Below are 14,352 nucleotides of genomic sequence, written 5' to 3' on the forward strand. Positions count from 1 at the left end.
CCATCACACATGGCCCAATTAGTGTTCTTGCCGTGGAAATGAGCTTGTAGCTAATCTGACTACCTGGTATGAAATAACACTCATTGTTCACATCCAGGAGATTGATCTCCTCCCTAATTTGGCATTTGCATTAAACAGCTGCTACCCTCAGACACTTCAATTTGTTCTAGACGACATGAAGGAGAGACGGGGACCGGCGCAGACGAGGCCCCACCCGTGTCTGCACTTTCTCCCCTAAATTGCAAACATCTGGGCTGCCTCTTGAGCACCAGCTCTCTTGGGCCATTCTGTTTTCATGTTTGAGAAACACCGTGTCACTGTCTGCTTTCCCCACTGGAATCAAATGAGAATCAGATTCACCGGAGCCCAGGCTTTGAGGTAGCAACCTCGCTAGATGGGTGCCTGTCCTGGAAACTCTATTAACCGGGCATCGCCCTCGGTCGCCGTTGCGTGTAAAATCCAGCCAGGGGACGGCTCAGACTAGACTGGCGCCTGGGGAGTCATCCCAGGGTTGGGGCTGGGAAGGTATTGCCAGGAAGAATGATATGAGAACCCCGAGTCCATATTTATATTAAATCATCTGTGGTCTAGTATCCTACTCAGGCCAGAAGACAGGGCCACACCCCCTCCGAGCCCCTGGCAAATGGATTTCTGCTGTTTGGGTTTGGTGCTCAGTGGCAGTGGGACAGATCACAGGCTTACTTAGACATTTCAGTGAGGAATTTGACCTCAGAGTGAGATGGACGTGACCATCGGGACACTGAATTAACTGATGTAAGCGATATCCCCGTTTTAGGAGAAGGCAAGGGATGCCATGTGTGTTCCTGACAGAGCTGAAAACGAGAGCCTCAACGGGGCGCGCTGATGCTTAGCTTCCTCATTTTAGTTTGGTGCAAAGTCACCTCATACAGTCGAGCGCTTCTGATGCACCCGCATGCTGATGAACCCCAGGAGGGACGGCGGGCTCCCGGACAGAGCTCCTGTGCTCACACGTGCTCTTGTTCCACTGGGCTTCATGTACACATCACAGACTCAAAAATAAAATGATTAGGGATTTCATGACGGTGACAGCAAAGCGTTAAGCCAAGCACGGGACCTTCTGAGCATGGGATGGTGGCTTTGCACAGGGCCAGACAGGCTCTGTGCCCTGCATGCTGGGCTTTATAGGAACCTTGAAGGCTGTGCCCCGGGTGCTGGGGGGCATTGCTGCTTAGGGGTTCAGATATGGGGCTCAGCACTTGGAAACTCACCTTCCTCATGCTTGTTCTGCCGTCATGGGCAACAATTTCACTATTCCGAGTCCCCATTTGCTTATGTATGCAAAATGGGAACATCATAGTACCTTTCTTTTGGGGAGTTAGGATCTGTGAGGCAATGCAGGAAGAGCAGTGCCTGGCATGCAGCTGTCAGTGGGCCAACCTTGCTGCCACTGGAGGACTTGGTGGCAATGCCCGAGAGCCTTCCCAAGGCTGAGGTGCCACAGTGCCCTCTCCACACCTGACGGGTACGAAACCCAGGTGTGCTGGACGGGAGTCACCTGATGGGCATCACTGACAGGGGCTGTCAGCCTCCCCCCACGTCTCCCCAGGAAGGACCACCGCTACTCAAGGGTTCTTGGATGGGGGACGGTTCTGTCCACTTTCATGTTAATCCCCTGCTCTTAATTGGCAGGATTCAAACATTCCCTGTAATTATAGGGACAGGAAAAAACATGGTTGCTGTTATCACCGAGCGCGTTATCACTGTTGATTCAAGGAAATCAAATGCTGGCGAGGGAGAGGGTTATTCCAGCAGGACCCCCGGCGGCCTGGATGTTGTGCGTGTTTCACAGAGATAAGCGGCCTGGCTGTGCGGTTGCCACTCGGGCACACAGAGCCATGGCACTCGCGTTGCTTCACCTCCCCAGGCAGTAAGCCGCCTTAATTGCTTTGGAAGCCAGGCCTGGTCCCGGGCAGCAGCATATGCTGCATGCGTGCCTGAAGCAAAGATAAAGAGCCACCCTCCTCCTCCCTTATTGAAGTTTAATAATAAAATGGAACTGTCACCACTTCCAATAAATTGTTTATTTTAATTTAGAAAAATAATGAAAACTGGCCACCTTCTGGCGCACAGTTGCTGAGGAGCGTCTGCCTGGCTCGGGCCGTCCCGAGTCCTCTGTTCTCTGGAGCCGGCTCTGGGAGACACGCAGGTCTCGGTGTCCCTGACATCAACCACGTGCCTCTCCCCGTCTAATAAAACCTGGACCTGGAAGGGCAAGATGAGTCATTTTTCAAGGTGTATTAGATTGTAAAGTTGCAAACCAGGAAGATGGCAGAGAGGAAGTTTTGTAGGATTTTTTTTTAAGTATTGCTTTTAGTGAGTATGAAATTCAAAGTCTCCCATTTGTCTGCCATCACGGTCTTTCAGATGACTTCTCTTTTCCTGTGATATCCGTGAGAGGTTAGTCCAGCCCCCTAGCATTGGGGGAGAATGAAGGCTCCCAGGAAGGAAGTATCTTACACAGGCTGATAGAGAGGGCAAGTGGCCCGTCAGGAGCTGGAATTCAGGCCACGGCTCCCACCTGCTGCTCTGAGGCACTGCTGCTCCCACTCGCCCACTCCCCTGCAGGAGCTGTCCCAACCCATTCCACAGGGGGCAATACTAAGGCCTGAGAGCCAAAGCTGCTTGCCTCGGGGCCTCATAGCTGGTAAACGGTGTAACCAGAACTAGGAAGTCTCCTGAATCCTAGTTCAGCATTTGTTTTGTTTTCCGGGGGGTCCACAGGGTCTATGTACTGACTGCTTCCATGCAGTGATTATATGATCGCATTAAATATAACAATTTTTGAATCTAGAGCAGTCCAACTGGGAGCAGAGAAAAGGAAATCCATACTGATGAGGAGGCCACAGGGCCGTCAACAGGCTTCTTCGTTCCCTTTCAGACATGACCCTTGGAGGCATGTGGTTAGGATTCTCCAGCAATCTCTCCAGGCCATGGTAGTGAAAGCGCACCCAGGGCATGCTGGGTACGCAGTGCCTTGCTCCCTGTGTAAAAACTATAAGATGCAATGATAGTGGTTAAGAGGGGGTGGAGGGAGTGGCATAGATGAGATGAGGAGGGTCATTGTAATGCAGGGGGAGTTTCAGGGAGATACTGTCTCAGCCAAGTTTATGTGACGGATGTGGTCATCAAGGTCCTGTCCATTAAGTGGCCCAAATCCTGCTAGATCTGGTCGGGCAAAAAGCAAATCTGTTGGCTCACATACCTGAAAATGCTAAGCATAGCTGGGTCTAGGGGCTCAGCCATGTTCTCCTGATGCCATCTTGCCCCCTCCATCGTGGGCTCTGCTCTGCGTGGCTATTACCTTCCTCAGGTGAGCTCTTCCTGGGCAGTGGCTAGATGGCTGCAGGCAGCACCAGCCTCCCTCCCTGACCTGTCATCTCAGTGGAGCATCTTCTTCCCCACATGTCGGCGGAAGCCCAGGGATTGTATCCTGTGCCCATGCCTGACCTTGGCCGATGAGGTGGAATTCACAGATTGGACGGGCCTGATACATGGGCCCACCCCTTGATCTGGGAAGGAGGGAGAAAGGTGTTAGCCAGACCTACGCCATATAAATTATGAGCGGTGGGGGAGAAGGAAAATCAGAAGAAGGGGAATGGATGCTGGACAAGCAGAAATCACACGTATCCACTGGCTACAAGCCTTAGGGTTTTCTCTGACTGACAGTAGGTCAATGGCTTGGTGAGGAGGAGGTGCTGTGTCCAGGCCAGCAATGTCTGATAGAACTAACTATGCAATGGTGGGCATGCTCTTTCTTCCTCACTGTCCCGTGCAGCAGCTACTAGCCACATGGGGCTATCAAGCCCTTGAAATACGGCTAGGGGGAATGAGGAGCTGAGTTTTTAATGTTAGGTAATTTTAATTGAATTTAATGTAAGTAGCTCCATGTAGCTCATGGCTACCTTGGTGGACAGAGCAGCTCCTGGTGGAAGCCAATCAGGGGAGATGTTTTTCTGAAAGGCAATATGGGTTTTCGTGTAAAAGGAGAGTTGGGCCGAGGGTTTAATGCAGCCTGGAGGACCAGGGGAATGAAGCTGATTGGGTTCAGGGTATGGAGGAGGAGCAAAGGCAGCTTGGATGAGAGGGACGTGGGAGAGAAAGAAACAAAAAGCAAGTTCTTCATCTGTGATACCATTTGGAAACCCTTAACCTGAGGAAATGTTTTTCCGTCTAATATATGGACCAGATTTGTACCAGGAAAAAACAAAATCACAACTGACCTCGTTACAAAAGCAAATTCCATGACATGTTGTTGCATTTTACCCCTAAGTATCCAGTAATGAAAGCAACCATTGCCTGGAGCGCTTTCTCCACAGGACACGCAGATACACATGGATTAAAAGGAAAACTAAGAAGGGCTGCTGTCTTATTAAAAAAACACAATACTGTGTAAACTGTGTGACTGAGCACAATGAAATGAAGTTGACAGAAATGACATCAGTGAACAGAATGAACTTGTCAGAGCAGGCTCTGGTCACTGCCGCGGGAGCATGGGGCTGGTTAAAGAGCAGCCTCTGCAAGCGGCATGCTGGGCGTGCGTGTGTGACACTCGCCAATCCCGAGTCCTCTCCGTGGCCACCCCCCACAAGTAGGTTCCAGGTGGTTGTGCTTGGTGAAGGTGGACCGATCTGTTCTGATCGCCCTGACTCTTCTGTGGCCAGGACGCCTGGGCTTTCTTAGACCCACGTACTGCCCGGATTTGTTCACGAGGTGCTCATGTAGGGCGTGCCAGGTGCTCAGTGTCCTGCTGGGCCGTGAGCACCAGGCAGGAAGGACAGAGAAGCCCAGAGCTTGGTTCCTGGCAGTGTGGTTTTTCTGGTTCCCGGGCCTTTAGCATTTCTCTCCCCCATCACACAAGCATTTGACAATCTCCTATAGACTTGGCCACAGCTCAGACACGGGGATGAAGAAAGAGCATTCTGGAGCCAGACTAGCCAGGTATATGCCAAGCTCATGGCCAGTACCTGACATACAAAATACTAAAAAAAAAAAAAAAAAAAAAAAAAAGCAGTAGGTGTATATGGGAAAGAAGGAGGAGGGCATTAAAGTGGGTGAAGCTGACGTGGGGAGGAACCTGGGCCTGACACCTAGGAGGTGAGTGGATTTGGGCATGGTGCTGAGCCTCAGTCTCCCCATTTGACAGGTGGGGTGAGGAACCTCACAGGATTGTTCTGAGGACTCAGTGACCTGGTATTTAAGAATCTAACATGGAGCAGGCTTTGATAACCAGAGCTGCTCTGAACATGAGGGCGTGGTTGCTGTGCGGGCCAGGTGGGCCGGGGAAGGTCTTGGGGGTGTATGAATAACCCCAGGGTGAACGATCCACTTTGAATCCAGCCTTGATTCGTGTTCGGCCTGGGTGTCATTAAAGCTGAATGGCCTTGAGGAGCCCACTGGATCCCTAGTCCCGTTGGCCAGCAAGCCTGCAGTCCATCCCCGTGACAGTGGCCTGGTGTTTCCTGAGGCGGCACAGGCAGAACAGTGTCTTAGAACCATTAGCCATGACCCAGGGCCTGTCTCTATCACCTGTTCAAATTCTGTGATCAGTTTCAGGGTCCCATGGCAGATGAACCATGAGTGGGTGTCACCATCTCAATACTGATGGCATGCTTGGGGCATTGTTGGGTACCAGGGCATGGTAAGAGAAAAAGAAAATAATAATCCTAGACCAGGAAATCGCCAGCAAACGTGTTCCACGAGCCCACCCTTCCTGCCTCCTGGTGACTTCTCTGACCCGTTTTCCCAACAGACAGGGAGTGGATGCCTTTGGGAAGAGAAGAATTCCCTTCAATAGAAAATAAATGGTTTCAGAATGGGTCAGCTAAAAAACAATGCCAGGCACCTAGTCTCTGTGGACAGAGGCTGTGGTTCAGTGGACATCACACACACTCGACATGTGTCTGGGCATGTGCTGGGCTCCCTCTTGCCCATTTGTTGGGAGCAGCAACATGTGGGGCATTTCTCATAACAGGGCAGACACTAATGGGTTTTCTGCTTTTTGTTTCAGCACTTCAGGGAGCACCTGGACAAACTTTTTGCCAAAGGCATCGGGATGCTGGATATCGCTCTGAACGAGGCCTTCAACATTCTCAGCGATGTAAGCTCCTCTCGGATTTGCCTTTCTCTCGTCCAACAGACTAAATGGGATTCATTTTAGTTGTGGACCAGCATTATGATTAGGCCTGGCTGTCACTGAGCAGTGTCCACGGCACAGGGTGGGAGGGTGAGGTGGCCAGCCATGTGTGAGGTCTGGGGAACCAGGTTCCAGTGGGGAGGCCAAACCAGCCCTCTGCTGGGCAGAGTTGGTGGTGCAGTCCGGTCAGACCCACCAGCCATGCTTTTGGACGCAGACATATCCGGACACCTGATAATGAAGACTTCTTTTCACCTGAGAAACTCCATGTCTTCATAGAGTAGACCCGTGAATGTGACTATGTTCCGAGGTTTAGGGTGTGCTATCCCTCTCCTCCCCTCTCTTCCAGCCCCTTGGAGATCCCCAATAGACAGCACCATAGTCAAGGCTCCGATAAGTACTGCAGGGAAGGATTCTGTGTAATCAGCTGTGTCTCACACTTTGAACAAAGAGTATTTTTCTTCAAGTAGCACCTGCTAGCATCCCAGGCAATGCGTTGGTGTTGGGCAGGTGATTCTTTTCCTTGAATCCACCTGTGTGAAGCTAGAACCACATGCGACTTTTGTGTCCCCATTGCTCTGGGAGGGTGATGGGGAAAATGATGAATGTCTTCGTTAATGCAGTTCCTGGATCACTTATTTAGATAACATGTATTGTATGCTTTATAATGTCAGACAAGACAGTAGGGAACAGAATTGGCAACTGTTTGCCTTAAATTACCTTGCATGTTAGTGCGAAGGTCAGCACATTTTGGCCCATGAGCCATATCCAGCCTGCATGTGTGATTGAAATGCAGCTATGCCCACCTGCTTGGGTAGTGTCTGTGCCTACTCACGCACTACATCAGTAGAGCTGGTTAGTTGCACTAGGGACTGCATGGCCTATAAAACCTAAAATACTTACTATATCGGCCTTTACAGAAGATGCTTGCTGATCCCAGTTCTAGTGAGCAAAGACAGATGAGATACGTTTCCTATGAAGAAGGATAGCACCATTGTGTCAGCATGATGGCATTTGCTGCTTTATACAGTGAGGCCAGGGAAGGTCTCTCTGATGCGGTGATGTTGCAGGAGAGACCTGAAGGAAGTGAGGGAGTAGCCATGTGCATATTTCCGGCAAGAAGCTTCTAGCAAGAGGAACAGCAAATGCAAAGGCCCTGAGGCAGGGATGTTTGGTATTTTTACAATACAGCGAGGAGACAAGAACAAAGTGAGGAAGAGAGATCATGCTAGGGAATGAGATCGCGGGGTAGCAGGAGCCGGATCATGTGGAGCGTTGCAGACCCTGGCAAGGATTTTGGCTCTCGCTCTGGTTGGGATGGAGTCATTGGGGTCTGAGCAGAGAATGGCACATTGGGTTTCAGCAGCATTTGGCTGGCTGTTGTGTTTAGAAGCAACTGTAGGTGGGCAGAGACAATAGCAGGAAGGCCATTAAATCATCTGGGTGACAGATAATAATGGCTTGGATCAGGGAGGCAGCAATTGAGATGTTAAAAAGCAGAAAAATAGAAAGCACGGTATTTCAAACAGCAGGAGTTTAATGCTGAGAATTGGTTGCACTGGGGATGGAAAAGCTGAGACCAAGCAGGGAATGATACAATCCACAGATGAATGCCAGCAGGAGGTGCTCCTCTCTAGGGCAGGAGGGACAACAGGAAGGTGGGACTACATCAGAGCCTCCTCACTGTGGCCATCCAGAGGGAGCAGAACCAGGAAGGGAAAGGCCTGGCATGGGGAAGCTAGTGCTGGGAGGAGACACAGCCATTGCCAGAAAACACCACGCCCTTACAGCAGAGAGAAGGGAGAAATCGCTCAGAAACCTGGCTTCTCCTTGGTGTCCTCCAGTATTCTCCTGCACATGAACTTTGTCAAGACTGCTGGGGAGACTTGGAAACGTGGTTTTCAGGAAAAAGGCATGGGGTGAAGCTGAGAGTGAACAGGCACTAAATGGGGTGGCCACTGTGTTGAGGTGTTGCCGGAGCTGGGAGGCCTGCAGAGGTTCAGGGCCTCACTGCACTGAGCCTCCAGGCAGCTGGGTGGGGCCGGCTGGGCCAGGTTGCAGCATCCAGCCAACACTGCACAAGCCCTTTGTGGTGATCAGGCATGCCCAGTTCCCAAACTTGACTTGTTCCACTCAGCTACACTGCCCTCTCAAGCCAAGGATAGGGCCTGATTCTAGACTCCCTTTTACCAATACAGCTGTTGGCACCCAGAAGGCCATTTAGGTCTCAGCAGCGAGCCAATGCCACAACTGAAGAGGAGAGAAAAGTAAGAAGGGAAGGTGCCACACCAGCTTCTTCAATGTAAACCCAAGGCCATCCCCTCTCAGTCACCCCAAGGGGCTGTCAGCTAGGGATAATTAACATTTATGCAAGCCTCGTTGTTTAGGACAGTGCACTTCTGTTAACACCTTATTAATCACTTGGAAGCATACCTGGCCTGAGCAAAGGGCCAAGCTGCACCTTTAAGTTCTGGCTTGAGTCCTGGATAGATGCCTTCTCTGGGCTTGGAGATGCGGAGCTCTGCCTCTCAGCAGGCTCTTCTAGTAGCTAATATTGAAAGGACGTTGGCACGATCGGAAAATTAGCTCCCTTTTCATCTCAAAAGCCTCATATCTGCAGCAGGGGGAGGCTAGTTTGATCCGGGGACTCCCTGTTTGGAAACCTGCCTGCAGTGCACTTCTGTTCTTTTGCTCTTTGGCAGCGGTGGTGCAGGACTGAGAGTTAGAAGAGGCTTGTCCTGTGGTTACGTTTGTGGCCTCTGGAGTCAGGCAGGCTGGGCTGAGAATCCTGATTCTGTGGCCTTGAGAAAGCTGTGCTCAGTTTCCCCTTACTTTCCTCACCTGTGAAATGGGGGCAGGCATAGACCCCGCATTGGCCTCATGATTTGTGAGGTCCGGTGCCAAATGAAATGCAGGCCCCTTATTGGAAAGTTATTAAGAATTTTAAGAGCGTGACAGCAGTGTTAAGCCAAGTGTATGGCCCTGAACAGCTGTGTACGTCACAGGCCTATGAAGTTGGGCCTGGTAGACGGAGGTTGAGAAGTCAGCATGGGGAAGCGGTGCCTGGTCCCCTCTCAGCAGTGCTGGGCTCAGGGGGCAGTGCCATCTCCGTGACTAGGGACACTAGGCTGCCTCAACTCTGCCAGGCTGCCTGTGGTTTCTAGGAGTAGCTCCCCCTCCTGATGCTTTGGTCCTAGTTTCTGCCCAAGGCCTCAGGAATATTCCTTTGTTATTGGTGGGGAGAGGTCCTCATCTCTACTGGTTGCTAGTAGAGTAGGTTTCTTGCAATATCCTGAGAAAAGGAATTTTCTGAGACTTGTATGCAAGAATGAGAGATTGTAAATATATATATATATTTATATATATATATTTCTGTGAATTCAAACCCCTGAGTTTCCAAGGTCCTATTTCCCTCAGTCACGCCATAAAAGAAGGCCCGTTTTGCTTTCAGCAGAGCTAAAATCAAAGCCAGTATCCAGAGTTTCTGTTCCATGTCAGTGCATAGTCCAATCCCACATGGCCATGGGCCATGCGTCTATAGAGGGAACATAGGCCGAAGCAAAGCCAAAGGGACCAGAGAGCCAAGAGCAAGTCAATAGCATGAGCTCTTTTGTCTGCAGGATTATGTATCTCCAGATTTTCACGGGCTTCAGTGGCCCTGTCCATTCTGGTCAATGATCACTGTTCCCAGGATTGACTGACAGCAAGCACCTTCCTGACGTCGGCCCGACTCACTGTGCACGCACCTACCCTCCACTTTGTCCAGTCTCCTTCCCAGCAATCTGCAGGGAATGGGCTGGGGGTTCCCTGGGGAGTGTGAAATTGCAGCTTCCTGGTGAAGCTGCCCAAATGACAGGCCTCTAATATCTGGCGTCCCCTTTGCTCCTTTCCTATTTTTAATAACTAATTACAATGGTATCACTTTCATCTTCCCCTCTCTTCTTTTCCTTCTCCGGTTCCTTTTCTCTTCCCTTCCCTTCCACTTACCAATTTTGTTCTCAGACACCTCTAAGCCAGTGTTTCTCATTGCATGCCCAGTTGAATGCTGACCTTCCAAGATACTCCCACATAGGTGCTGTGATCAAGGTGGGGAGATACGCAGTGCACTTGGACATGTTAAAGGCCTGGAAGTCCTGCAATGAACTGACCTTTTCAAATATGTTTATACCAGTATTCAAACGTAGTGACCCAGGAACCCTTTATATCATGTCATACCCATAGGATTAGAATCTTGCACAAGTCACAGTCCAAGGAGCACACTTTCAGGCATGGGATCTTTGTGTACTCCAGGGGGGTAGATTACACTCCCAACACTTCTACAATCCAGAGACTTCACCAACACATGGCAGATTTCCCTCCTTGAATCCTGGTGAGAGAAGTATTTTTGAACCAGGGAAACCTTCCACAAACCTACCTGCTCTGACTCACCTGGAAAAGTCCTCTACGGCCTGGCTAATCAGAGCAAGTTATGGGCCAAATGTAAATCCGGAAAGTAAGAAACAGAAGGTACAAAAAATGTTACAAAATGTCCCTACTTGAGGTTGGTTGACAGTTGGCACCATATTTTTTTAATGCACATTTATCCCACAGAGAAAGACATTTCCATTTCATCTCTTGCCATTGGGCTTTTAAATAGACAAACACTTTGAAAAACACAGAGGTGGTTAATCTCTCATGAAAATGAAACTCTAGCTATTTTCCCCTTCACCGATATGATCTTTGCGTGATGTATTTCTCTTCCTGTGTATTATGCCTGCCTTTATAAGCAAATATGAAATAAAAAGTTATTTCTCAAACACACAAACACACTCTCTCTCTCTCTCTCTCTCTCTCTCTCTCTCTCTCTCTCTCACACACACACACACACACACACACACACACATACACACCTGAAATTGTGACTGTGCCTGGAACTTAGAATAGCTCAGAGGTAACTATAACCAAATGCAGTTAATTCTGTTTTGCATTTACCTGCCTTTCAGTTTCAGTATTTGCTCAGATGACTTAAAGGCTTGCAGTTACTGTACAAACAGCTTTGAAAGGAGCGTTCAGATACCCTTGTAAGACCCTCCTGGCTGTTGATCTCTGCTGCCTTTGTTAGATTCTGTAAGAACACAGAGCCAGTTTGCTACAGTAGTTAGCATCTACCTTGTCATGTGACAACTGCAATTATGTTTTTGGCGATGAATATGATCTTTGCAGTGATTACCTTTAAAAATTTTTTTCTTAGCCAATTAAATAAAATTCGGTGACATTTCAAAGACTGTTAATCACAACCAAATGCTTTAAATGTCAGGATGCATTGAAATTTTCTCTGCTAACTGATGAATCACTGAGCTAATTGTAGTTCATCATCAGGCCCTTGTCACTGTTATTATTATGGAAAACACTTTCATCACTCTTGCTATTCAACAAAAAGAAAGTTCTAGACAAATATGAAGAGAAGAGATAGTACTCATCAAAGCATTTGAATTTAATTGCGTTCTCCCAAATTCTCCAACTGCAGATTGCTGCAGAGAATACCAAGGATGCAGCCAGAGAGGAAAATGATGTTTTTAAATAAACAGCTCTGGGCATTCCTTCTTCTAGTCTGCGTTATTCAGATATCTTCATTTCCCCCCTCTTTCTTGCCTTTTATTTGGGAGAGTTTTTCCAGGATGTTTTCAAATGAGTTTCATGGACAACATCCCCAAGCTATCCTGTATTTTCCCTTTCTGCAGCCTCTGTGACTTGAAGCATAGATCACCTTTATTCAGTGGCCTGCTACTGGGTTTATTCAGTGGCTTCAAGGCTGTGTTGGATGCAAGCTCCCCAAAATATCTCCGGAACAACCTGTTGATAAGACAAGGCTACAAGGCTGTTTTCCTTCCTGCAGGAAGGAACCAAGTGCACTCTGACCATAAGATCTTAGCAGTGTCTCATATGGGAAAGACAAAGTCCTTTATTGAGACTGATTGAAGTCTGATTGAAGGAGTGTCCTTTAGGTGGAGGAGAAGGAAGAGGCTTGGTTAAGACCCAGTAAGAATCCTAATATTATAGTGTACTAGTAGGATTGGTAGATGCAGCAAGGGGAGGATTTTGAGATGGGAGTTCAAAGAGTCTTAGGTATGAATTGTCCTTTGATGCTTTCTATTGAAGAGTTGATGGGTCTTTCAGGAAGTTCCTGGAAGAAGTGATAGATAATGTTATTTGCAATTTTTATCTCTCTCAGCGAGAGTTTTCTGAAATATTGTTATGTCAATAAAGACGATAGAATAGTAGTTATGCGAAGCTTTGTGGTGTGATGGTTTTAGTTGTCAGGATTTCTACCTACTCATTTGTGTCATGGGCCATGTCTGCTCATTAATTCAACGACACCTGTCCAGTCTGAGTTGTAGGAGTGGCTGCTAGGGCCAGGACTTAAATGAGGTCAGTGTCTAGGGCACAAAATGTAAGGAGGACTCACTCACTCTCAGGATGGTTGCCCTGGTAACGCCAAGTAACCCTGGAACCCTGGACAGGATGGAGACAGGAAAAGGAAGGAGAAGGAAATGGACATTTGTGGAGTCCTACCATGTACCCCTATCTGCTCAAGGATCTTATTGGGAGGCCGTAGAGTGTGCTGAATCTGGGAGTGGATTCGGGGGCTGGACTACCTGGGTTCAAATCTCGCTATGGCAGGTAGTAGCTGTGTGACCTTGTTAGCTAATCTCTCTGTGCTTCAGTTTCCCTGCCTTGTAAAATGGGGATAATGATATTACCTACCTCAGAGGCTTATTAAAGGTTAAATATATACTTATAGCCCAGCATATAATGAAATTTAACCTGTGTTGTAGCAAGCATGTAAGCATGGTACTCCCATCATATAAATGAAGAAAAGGACACTCTGAAGTGAGAACTCACCCCAGGTACATAGCTTGTGGTGCTGGGATGGGGTTAAGCACTTTCCACTATCTCCTGATACACCATGCATGTTTCCAGTTGGCTTTGCTCTGTCCCAATGTGGTCGCAAGGCAAGTCATTCCTTTCTTCCATCCACCCATCCATCATCAATTGTAGTCTTCTTTCAAGTTACTACAACTTCAAATTCTACATCAGAATTCTAAGTGCATGAAGTCTGAGCGTTAAACTTTAACTTGAATGTTTTATTAGCTCTTTGGTTCACCAGGAGACTGCAGCCAATCCAAAAGAAGCTTCTATCCCTTCCCAGTTTCATGGTCAACAGTTTGAACATGCTGGGCACAGTCCCACTGAGTGCCATTGTATATACTGTTTTTTAAAAATACGTTTTTATTGATTTCAGAAAGAGAAAGGGAGAAGGAGAGAGATAGAAACATCAGTGATGAGAGAGGATCATTGTTTGACTGCCTCCTGTACACCCCTACTGGGGATCAAGCCGGCAACCTGGGCATGTGCCCTCACCAGGAATCAAACTGTGACCTCCTGGTTCATGGGCCAACACTCAACCACTGAGCCACACCAGCCGGGCTGTATGCACTGTTTTTGTTTTGTTTTGTTATTTTTGTTTTGTTTTGCCCTCTCTGGAATGCCCTACCCCAGACACTCACTTCCTTCAGAAGTTACTCAAGTGTCACCTTCTCAGTGAGGTCTTCCCTGACTACTTTTTCTAAAGGTACCCCTTTCTCATATCCTATTCCTTTTCTCTGTTTTCTTTTCCCACCTCTTAGCATCACCTTATCAAACATACAACATAATTTACTTATTTACTTTGTTTTTCTAGGTCTCCCCCAAATAGAATATAAACTACACGAGGGAAGGGATTTTTGTATGTTATATTGCCAGCACTGTGTGGACTTTTAGTAAATAATTTTTGAATACGTGAAAAAACTTTATAGATTATAGTAGATGGAGTTTGACGTCTGAAGGTAGAGACTTTTTGTGGTTCCCATGTCCTGGCATTGTCACATCATTGTAGGGTTTTTAAAGGACATGGTGTTGCTTGGAATTGCAGCATGAATGACATTCATTGAGGGAAGTCTTCACTTCTGACTCAGGGAAGGACATGAAGCTCTGGCAAGCCCAGTCTGCCCCTCCCCACCGCCAGCCTACCTCTCACCAAGGCTGGGACTCTTCAATGTTATGTAAAGCTGAAAGCTGAGGACATGTAGGGCTCTGCACATGAGTGGACACAATCTTGGAATTTCAGCATCCTATACATACTAACATGCATAAACTAG

The 14,352-nt window shown here is 48.1% G+C and overlaps 1 protein-coding gene across 1 annotated transcript in view; it reads left to right on the forward strand.

Moving 5' to 3' along the window:
• Positions 1-14,352, forward strand: part of CACNA2D3 (calcium voltage-gated channel auxiliary subunit alpha2delta 3) — an 827,325-nt gene that overhangs the window by 423,989 nt on the left and 388,984 nt on the right. Inside the window, exon 10 of the mRNA XM_054729840.1 lies at positions 6,050-6,139. Within this exon, the coding sequence (XP_054585815.1) occupies positions 6,050-6,139 (90 nt within the window). The remainder of the gene's footprint in view (positions 1-6,049; positions 6,140-14,352) is intronic.

The sequence above is a fragment of the Eptesicus fuscus genome, chromosome 18 (genome assembly GCF_027574615.1).
Source record: "Eptesicus fuscus isolate TK198812 chromosome 18, DD_ASM_mEF_20220401, whole genome shotgun sequence".
In the NCBI taxonomy this organism is placed as follows: Eukaryota; Metazoa; Chordata; class Mammalia; order Chiroptera; family Vespertilionidae; genus Eptesicus; species Eptesicus fuscus.